Source organism: Carlito syrichta, unplaced genomic scaffold (genome assembly GCF_000164805.1).
Source record: "Carlito syrichta isolate Samal-C Ts95f unplaced genomic scaffold, Tarsius_syrichta-2.0.1 Scaffold316280, whole genome shotgun sequence".
NCBI classification, from domain to species: domain Eukaryota; kingdom Metazoa; phylum Chordata; class Mammalia; order Primates; family Tarsiidae; genus Carlito; species Carlito syrichta.
In genome coordinates this window covers 1-9,551 of record NW_007260376.1, presented here as the reverse complement: position 1 = coordinate 9,551, position 9,551 = coordinate 1, and the positions used below count along the sequence as shown (strand labels likewise).

General features: G+C 55.8%; 1 protein-coding gene across 1 annotated transcript in view; it reads right to left on the bottom strand.

Moving 5' to 3' along the window:
- The window catches only part of LOC103276631 (ryanodine receptor 1), a 14,597-nt gene extending 5,434 nt beyond the window's left edge, over window positions 1-9,163 (bottom strand). Inside the window, exons 1-8 of the mRNA XM_021706984.1 lie at window positions 9,089-9,163; window positions 8,360-8,504; window positions 7,258-7,344; window positions 5,718-5,969; window positions 4,619-4,749; window positions 1,690-1,732; window positions 439-569; window positions 282-342 (exon numbers count right to left, since the gene is read on the bottom strand). Coding sequence (XP_021562659.1) covers window positions 282-342; window positions 439-569; window positions 1,690-1,732; window positions 4,619-4,749; window positions 5,718-5,939 — 588 coding nt within the window. The 5' untranslated portion in view covers window positions 5,940-5,969; window positions 7,258-7,344; window positions 8,360-8,504; window positions 9,089-9,163. The remainder of the gene's footprint in view (window positions 1-281; window positions 343-438; window positions 570-1,689; window positions 1,733-4,618; window positions 4,750-5,717; window positions 5,970-7,257; window positions 7,345-8,359; window positions 8,505-9,088) is intronic.
- Window positions 9,164-9,551: the final 388 nt, after the last annotated feature.

Here is a 9,551-nt window from a genome sequence, read left to right as displayed (position 1 = left end):
ACTCGGAAGGCTGAGGCAGAAGGATCGCCGGAGCCCAGCAGGCTGAGGCTGTGGTGGCCATGAGCATGCCACTGCACTCTAGCCTGGGCGACAGAGTGAGAATCCAACTCAAAAAAAAAAAAGTTGTTCTTGGGGACAAGGAGCCTCAGGGGAGCAGGGTACCCTGGGGTCAGAGCTACACAAGGGGCCCAGGAGTCGTTCTCCGGTCACGAACACCTGAGGTTGAGCGCCCAGCCCTCCTAACACCCCACCCCTCCCCTGAGACCCTCCCCGCTCCTCACGTTGTCTGTGAAGATGACCCCGAACTTCCAGATCTGGTATTTTACATCGATGGACATGAGCCTGGGCAGGAGCAGGGGTAGGAGAGAGATGGCCGAAGGTCAGACCCCGGCCACCTCCCCGCCTGCCCCAGGTCTGCAGGGGTCATCCCTGGCTCACCAGGTCAGCAGCCCGGGCGGCGGGTGGGGCTTGCGCTCATTGTGTGCTGTGATCTCCAGCGTGGCCAGATCCATGCCCAGCAGCTCGGCGATCCGCTCCCGCCCATAGATGTCCCCGTGCTTGTCCAGGACCTGCATGAGAGCGTCAGGCCATGCAGACACAGCTGGAGTGGGGGGGGGGGTGTCGTGGCCTGCAAGGGGGGGTGGTTCTGGGAACACTCCAAACTCTGTGTGAGAACCTGGGGGCGCCTTTTTCCTAAAGAGAAGGGCCAGAACTTTCTTCAGATACTCAGGAGGTCCCGAAAGTGATGGAAGCCCGGCCGATTCATAATCAATTGGGATAGTTGATGACGTTCAGGTAGGTTGGCAAGGAATCCTGTATAACTGGGCCCGTCATCTAGAAACTTCTCTCCTCACCTTCACCTCATCACTCACTCTGTTCCAGCCACACCGGCTTCACAGTTTCTCAGACACACTAGGCACGTTCCTGCTCCGGAGCCTTTGTACTGGCTGCTTTCCCCGTCTAGGACACTCCTTCCCAGACTTCCACTGCCTCTCTCCCTCACCTCCTTATGAACTGGTGTGCCCTTTCCTGGGCGCCCTGAACACAACACAGCAACCTCACCTAGCCAACACACACACTCCCTGCTTTTCAACGATTTATCTTCCGTCCATCTGTCCATCCATCTCTCTACCTACCTGTCTGTTTGAGACAGGATCTTACTATGTTTCCCAGGCGGGTCCCAAACTTCTGCTTCAGCCTCCTCCTTCCTGTCTCAGCCTCCCAGCCACCACTTTATTTTTTTCCCCCCAGCCTTTTCACCACCTGCATCTATCTTTCCAATTGGACTGTCAGAATCACTGTTTTGTTTACTGTTGGATCTCCAGTTCCTAAAGCAGTTCCTGGCACACAGTACGTGCTCAGTAAACATTCCCTGAGCGGATGCGTAATGAATAGCCAACACACATATCTCGTGTTTTCCTGCGTGGCAGACACTGCTCACAGAGTCAGCCATATGATGCTTACAACACCCCTGGAGGGTTGGTCCTGTTATTCCCCCACACTGAGCATGAGGGGACTGGAACACAGAAGGTGGCATGCTAGGAGCAGAAAAGCAGACAGTCTGGCTCTCGGGTTTGTGTGCTGTGCTCCCTCTCTGTGCCACACAAAGCAAGTGCTTGGCAGGGCTGCGATGGCAACAAGGGACCCCGTCCAGAAGGCCCTGCCACCTCCCCATCCACGTCTTCTCACCTTGCGCTTGACAAACTTGTCCCAGTAATTGCTGGGGAAAGACCTGTCGAGAGAGGGTGCGAGTGAGGCATCAGACAAGAGGGGTCAGGACCACCAGCAGGGCCGGGATGGTTGAAACTCCAGTGCTTTGCGTACAGGGGACCCTACACCTGGACCCCACTGCCATCTTTGGTGGAGGCCAGAGGAGGCAGGGGACTTGCATTTAGAGGGAAGACACCAGAAACGGCTAGGCACACTCACATCTGTAATCCCAGAGCTTTGGGAGGCCGAGGTGTGAGGATCGCTTGAGCCCAGGAGTTCTCGATCAGTCTGGGCCCCATAGCAAGACCTCATCTCTACAAAAAATCGACATATTAGGCGGGCATGGTGGCGCTTGCCTGTAGTTCCGGCTACTCGGGAGGCTGAGGCGGAAGGATTGCCTGAGCCCAGGAGGTTGAGGCTGCAGTGAGCCATGAACATGTCACTGCACTCCAGCCTGGGCAACAGAGTGAGACCGACTCAAAAAAAAAAAAGACACCAGAATTGCACTCCAGTGGAGGCTCCTGCGTGGTAATGAGTGGGAAAATTCTGAGCTAACAGCCGACCCTGCAACAACCCCAGTGGACCCACCTACTTTCTCCCACTGTTTTCGTTCATTTGGTTTAATAACCCTGCCCTTTATTTACCAGTTTTCTGAGTAACAAATTCATGCTCTAGCAGTCTGCAAAGGTGGCTAATGGATTTTGCCTTAGGGGATGCTGGAGTGGAGATTAATTACGAACTCATGGACTTAGACTTATTTGAATGATTCCGTTCATTGCACTTCCTATCCTTATTGATGGATAGATTGAGTCTGGGTCTCACCCAGGTTGGAGTGTAGTGGTGCAGCCTCGAACTCCTGGGCTCAAGAGAGTCTCCCACTTCAGCCTCCAGAGTCACTGGGACTAGAGCACGCCACCATGCCCAGCTTCCTCCCTAATCTGTCCAGTTGGAGCCCCTTCTCGCTGCCTCCTGGTTCCTCAGCATGTCATCATCTTCACTGAGCACATTCTCGCTTCCTGACCCACCCATCATCCAGGCTCATCTTGTAACTTCCCCGCCCCGGCCCTGAAAGCTGCCGTTTCGTCAAGAAGCCTGCTTCCTTTTCTTTTTTCTTTTTTTTTTGAGTTGGAGTCTCACCTGTTGCCCAGACTGGAGTGCAGTGGCACGCTCACGGCCACCCCAGTGTCAACCTGCTGGGCTCAGGCGATCCTTCTGCCTCAGCCTTCCAAACAGCTGGAACTACAGGTGCTTGCCACCACGTCCAGCTAATTTTTTATTTATTGTAGAGAAGAGGTCTCACCAAGTTGCCCAAGTTGGTCTCAAACCCATGGGCTCACGACATCCACTCGCCTCGGCCTCCCAAAGTGCTGGGATTACAGGCTGAGTCACCGAGCCCAGCCCCTGCTTCCTTTTCAATGGGAAATGGTATTTAGAAACCAAGACCTTGAGCAGACACTGTTTTTTTATGTTTGCTTTTGTTTTTTGAGTCTCAGTCTCACTGTGTCACCCAGGCTGGAAAGTGGTGGCACAATCATGGCTCACTGCAGCAGCCTCAACCTCCTGGGTTCAGGGGCTCCTTCCACTTCAGCCTCCCAAATAGCTGGAAGGAACTATACCACCCAGCTAATTTTTTTGTAGAGACAAGGTCTCACTATGCTGTCTGGCTGGTCTTGAACTCCTGGGCTCAAGCAATCCTCCCACCTCAACCTCCCAAAGTGCTGGGATCACAGACAGGAGCCACCGCACCCAGCCTAGCAGGCACTACTATAAACAGAGCTGTTTCTCATGTACGCTATCTCACTGCTAAGCACATGGACCTGAATGTATGCAAGTTAAATGTGCCTTTGACAGTGATGATGAGGGTGGTTTATCTCCCCTCCTCCTCACATCTCCTCTATTGGACAGGACTCCATAGTAAAATAACTTCCAACCCTTGTCTAGGACTTACTAGGCCACAGAAACTCCATCAACTCATTTAATTATGACAAGATCTTTGCAAGGTTGATGCTATTATGTATCCCTGTATTATTATTATTATTATTATTTTGAGTTGGAGTCTCCCTCTGTTGCCTGGGTTGGAGGGCAGTGGCACAATCATGGCTCACCGCAGCTGCAACCTTCTGATCTCAGGCAATTCTTCCACCTCAGCTTCCTGAGTAGCTGGGACTACTGGAGCATGCCATCCACACCCAGCTAATTTGTTAATTTTCGGTGGAGATGAGGTCTTGTCAAGTTGCTGCTTTGGCTGGTCTCGATCTCCTGGGCTCAAAGGATCCTCCCACCTTGGCCTCTCAAAGTGCCAGGATTCCAGGCATGAACCACTGTGCCCAGTCTTATCCCTGCTTTACAGATGAGGAAATTGAGGCACAGAGAGGCTCCTAGCTTGGGTGTGGCCAGCCCACGGTTTGAACCTGACCTGGTGTTCTTATTCTAGACATGCCCATCTCTGATTATGTAGTCGCTGTAGAAACATGTGAAATGAGACTTGATTGTGGGAAAATGGAGTGGGCTGGGGATCCAAAATCCCCCTGCATGGCCCCCACATAGCCTCATCCTCCCTGGGTCCAGTTTAGAAAACAAGCGACTTCTTATTTCCCACTCGTGACACGTGGACACAAATCCCATGTGGGGCCGGGGTTTAAAATGAGGATTCCCAGGCTCCACTCCAGACTCCTGAACCAGAGCCCCCAGGGCTGGGCCCAGGAAACCCCATGGGCCACCAGCACCCGCACAGGTACTTTATGGCATGGAAACGTGTCGACTTTATGGCGGGGAAGATTGAGGCTTGGGAAGAACAAGTCGGGGTGGACATGGAGGAAGCCTGGTTTTTTGAGGGCCAGGCCTGGACTGGGGTGGAAACCCAGTTCCACCCCCATTGTCCACCCCGAGGTGGGGGCTGGGCCCTTACGGCGTGTTGAGCACCAATCGGTCCCATTGCCCCTTCACGTCGTCATCCTCGGGCTGCTCTGTGATGTAGAGACCATCAAACTCCAGCTTTCGGGCCAGCTCCTTCTCCCGCTTAAAGATCACCAGGGGCACCTAGATCGTGGAGGGGGTGAGGGGGCGTCAGGCATCTCAGTGCGACCACAGCCTTGGCCAAAGCCATGGATCTTGCTGGAGTCAGTGTGCAATCTCACATCAGAAGAGCTTTCCCAGAGTGACCAAGCAGAAGGGTCGAGCCGCGGAGGGGGAGGCCCAGGCAGAGGGGTCAGGCCAGGAAGAGGAAGGCCAGACGGAGGGGTCTGGGCTGGGAGGAAACAGGGGATCCATGGGAACCCAGAGGTAGTGCCTGATGCAGCCCAGGGCTTCCCAAGGAAGGGAGGTCCGAGCTCAGAACTCAAGGATAAGTGAAACAGAGGTAGGTACAAGAGGGGCAAAGCAGCCGGACACTGTGGCTCACGGCTGTCATTCCAGCACTCTGGGAGGCGGAGGCAAGGGAATTGCCAGAACCCAGGGGTCCAAGACCAGCCTGGGCAACTTGGCAAGACCTCGCCTCTACAATAAACCAAGAAAGCAGCCAGGCATGGTGGCTCATGCCTGTAGTTCCAGCTACTTGGAAGGCTGGGGCAGAAGGATCGCCTGAGTCCAGCAGGTCGAGACTGCAGGGGCCATGAGTGTGCCACTGCCCTCCAGCCTGGGTGACGGAGTGAGACTCTGACTCAAAAAAAAATTTAAAAAGAAGGACAAGCTTTGCCGGCAGATGGAACAGCATATGCAAAAGTTTTCAGCCCAAAGAACTCTGCTCATCCAATAGTAAAACATCAAGATAATAGTCTAGGACCAGGCTCCTCAGTTTTAAGCTGTGCCGGTTCCCAGTTTGAATATGATCCTTGCTGAAAACCCCCCAATCCTGCACCCAGCTCCCCCGCCCTTACCCCACCTCAGCCGGCTCCGTCCCAACCACTGAGGGCCTCCAGCCCCAGGTCTCTCCCGGGTCCTCTCAGTCAGTGCTCCAGCATCCCCACCAGCCTCCACAAGCCCCGCCCCAGAACTGGGGTCTTACCCACCTTGAGGCAGTTGTAGCCAATGATGCAGAGAAAGGCCACCAACGTATGCAGCAGGCTCAAGCATCGCAGGGCAGGTTCCATGTAGCCCGTGCTCTCCTCCAGGAAGTAGTACACCATGTTCTCATCCTCGTCACCTTCTGCCTCCTCACCGGCCCCTGAGCCCCAGCCAGAACCGCCACCAGACCCTGCACCCGACAGGTCCCCAGCTGCTGAGCCTTCCATGTCGTCCTCCCCTGGCGGAGAGTCTGAGACCTGAATGAGGGGGAGGTCCATCAGGGCAGGAGCACAGTGTCCTGGCACCTGGTCTGTGATACCCAGAGCCCACTAACAAAATTAGCCGCCTCCATTCCTGAGATAGGACTGGGGCTGTAACAGATACAGTCTTGGTGGGACTGTCCATCAAGCTGGAGGGGCAGGCTCAGCGTTCCAGCTAGCAAATCAGACCCTGCCCTGGGAATTTGCCTATAGAACTGAGTGGCAGATGACTGAACACAGAGTTGATTCATCTTGGCAGTGGAGCTCTAAAGAGACCGACCACTCACATTATCACAAACACTAAAATGGGTAGTAGCTGGCCGGGCCCAGTGGCTCAGCCTGTAATCCCCACACTTTGGGAGGCCGAGGTGAGTGGACTGCCTGAGCCTGCGAGTTCGAGACCAGCCCCGGCAAGATCTCGCGTCTACAATAAATCAAAAATTAGCTGGGCATGGTAGCGCGCGCCTGTAGTTGCGGCTACTTGGAAGGCTGAGGCGGAAGGATCGCCGGAGTCCAGCAGGTCAACACTGTGGGGTGGCCATGAGTGCACCCAGCCTGGGTGATGGAGTAAGACTCCAACTCAAAAAAACAAAATGAGTAGTAGCTAACATTTATATAGTGTTTTCTATATGCTAGGTACTGTTCTTAAGTGCTTTACACATATTCATCCTCTTTTAATCCCCACAGCTCTAGGAGGTAGACAATGTTGCTACCCCTACTTTATAGATGAGGAAGTTGAGGCACAGAGAGGTTAAACACCTTGCCTAACTTCACACAGCTAGTAAGTGGTGGAGCAGGCCTGAACCCACAGAAGCCACGCTCTGATCTCTCTAGTCTGCCTCTCTGTCCTGTTTTCCAGCCCCCTGGCATGACCCCAGGGGTCCCTTTGTCCTTTGGGAGAACTGGTTCTTGGCCCTTTCCTTCCATTCTGTGAGATGCCTGTTTCCTCCTCCTCACAAACTTCTTTTCGGCTTATGTGAAAGCAAAACGCTTAACTGAATCTGTGGATGTTGCCGAGACACGAGGGCCTGCACTCAGGCACACAGGGCTGGCCCATGCTGAGCTGGGCAGGGAACCCTGCAGGCACTCGGGCCATCTGGCCCAGATGGACCCAGTCACTCCATAACGCACCGGGGTTGCAAGATCCAGAGGTCCAGCCTGAATCCTCCTAAGGACTTAGAGTCCCCTGCCTCGTCCCTTCACTGGAAAGGCCCTAGGAACCTGTGGGAGTCTGAGCCTCCTGCCCCACAGCCTGGATAAGAGCCTGACCCTTCCCGACCAGCACCTTATAAAACAGCAAGATGAAGTTGATAGCAAATGCCAAGAAGAGGGCAAGGAATCGCAGCGTGTAAAAGTTCCGGGAGAGGTAGTTCTAAGATGAGGAGAGAAAGGGAGAGAGAGAGTTCACAGTCCAGCCTCTGGCCTGGAGAATCCATCTCATCATGTACTCACAATCAAAGCACCTGGGTTCTCAATTCCTGGTCCCACAACCCCCTATTTATTGAGGGCCTGCTGTATACCAAGACCTGGGCTAAGAGCTTTATATGCAAAAACTTATTTAATTCTCACCACAGCCCTATGAAGTGGGTAGTGCCGGAATGCCCACTCTACAGATGAGAAAACTGAGGCTCCAGGAGGTCTTTCTCAAGGCAGCAAAGTCAAGAAGTGACAGATTGGGACTTGAACGCAGGCAGTCAGGCTTGAGTCCATACTCCTGACCACTCTATCTTCCCGAGTGAGGCCACCCTGTCTGCTTCACCCCAGGCGGGGGACATCTTCCACCTCTCCTTTCCTCTTTTTCTCTCCACCTTTCCCTTCATCCACTTTCTTCCCACATATCCTCACTGGACCACCTCTGTCCGCCATGTTTCCCTCACCCCTTCACACCAGGCTGGGCCTGGAGAGGAAACAGGACAGACGGGGCCCTGGGACCTGCCTCCCAAACCCCTTCCCTCCTTCCTGGCCTGGATGAGGAGATATGTGCTTCCCCGGGAATTAGGAAAGCCAGGACTTCCAGGTGCAGCTGGGGCAGGTGGAGGGCTCAGATCCTAAAGGCCGAGAGCCAAGAAACAGGCCACGGTGAGAGGGCCAGAGGGGAGGCCTCAACTGAATGTGGCTGTGGACAGAGAGGATGGGGTGGGAACTTAGGTAGGTGGCCGTGCTGAGCAAAGGCGTGGAGGCTGGGATGAGAATAGCGAGCGAGGAAGGGGTGAGGAGCCAAGCGAGGGCCGCCTGTCCCCAGGTCTGGGACATCTCTGCCCTCTCCCTAGCTGGGGTTCCTCTCGGAGGTGAGTCTGAACCGGCGGCTTCCAGGACAGCTGAGAGGAGAGATGGCGGGGGAGGCGGGTCTCCAGGACAGGAAGGCGCGGCATGCCCTTGGTCCTCACCAAGAATTTCACCCTTTGCACCTCCAGCTCTCCCCAGAATTCGCCCCCAGCTTCCTCCTTCTTTGGAGGGGGTGAAGGAGGTGCTTGCGTCTTGGGGGGCTCCGGTGGTGGCTCGGGAACTCCTTCCTTCTCCCCATTCTCGGCACTGCCGGGCAGGAACAGAGAGATCAGGAGATGCCTGGGCAGTGCATTCTGTCACTCAGAGCCATCATTCATTGGGGCCTGCCCGTGCCTGGTCCGGGTTGGGTGGTGCCAGGGATACAGGGTGAGGAGACAACCTCAAGCCCTACCCCGGGAGGCTCTAGTCCAACAGGAGAGACTGACAGTGACTTGCCAGGCAGCGACAGCCCCGAGTGGTCAGGGCTGGGATGTGGGAGGCTCGGAGGGCTGTGGAGAAGACACCCTCTCAACTTAGGAGGGGGCAGATGTCAAGGCAGGCTTCCTGGAGGAGACATGGCAGCAGAGGGAAGGATGAGAAGGACTCAGGTGAAGCAGGGGGAGGTGTTCCAGGCAGAGGGAACAGCACGTACGAAGGTCTGGGGTTAGGAGGGCAATGCTCATTTCTCTTTTCCCTTCCACGGAGCCCCTCCTCTGTGCCTGAGTCTGGGCTGGGTGACTCTGAGGACACAGGGTAGCCAGGACAGCCTCCAGCCTTGACCCCTGGAGGCTCCCGGTCCAGGAGAGAGGCAGTTGATGGGGGTCGGCCCCTCCGGCCCTAAGGCCACTCACTCTGCTTTCTCGGGTTCGGGCTCCGGCTCCGGCTGGGGCTCGGGCTCCGGAGGCGGCTCCTCCTCCTCCTCTCCATCCACCTGGGGGCGGGGCGAGCATCGACCCAAACGCGTTTCAGGGCGGCCGCCCTCTTCTCTGTCCCGCTCTCCTATTTCCCCCGGGTAATCCACCATCTTACGCTCCCCCACCAGGAGGAAGAGGACTGCGATTCCCCTTTCACAGAGGGGAAACTGAGGCTCAGAAGGGCGCAGTGCCTCGCCCCAAGCACTGTGCAGGGTCAGGCTGATCCCCAGGGCAGCTCTCCTCCGGCAGGGCGGCCCACCTCCCTGGCATCCGCGCCCCCAGGGCCGCCCAGCACCGGGGGCCGGAGCACGCCCTGGGGGCCCTTCGGCCTCGCCCCCCACAGCCATGGCGTCCCTGGCCCCAGCCCTGTCTTCTCGTCTCGCCTCTCGCGTTCCAGCTC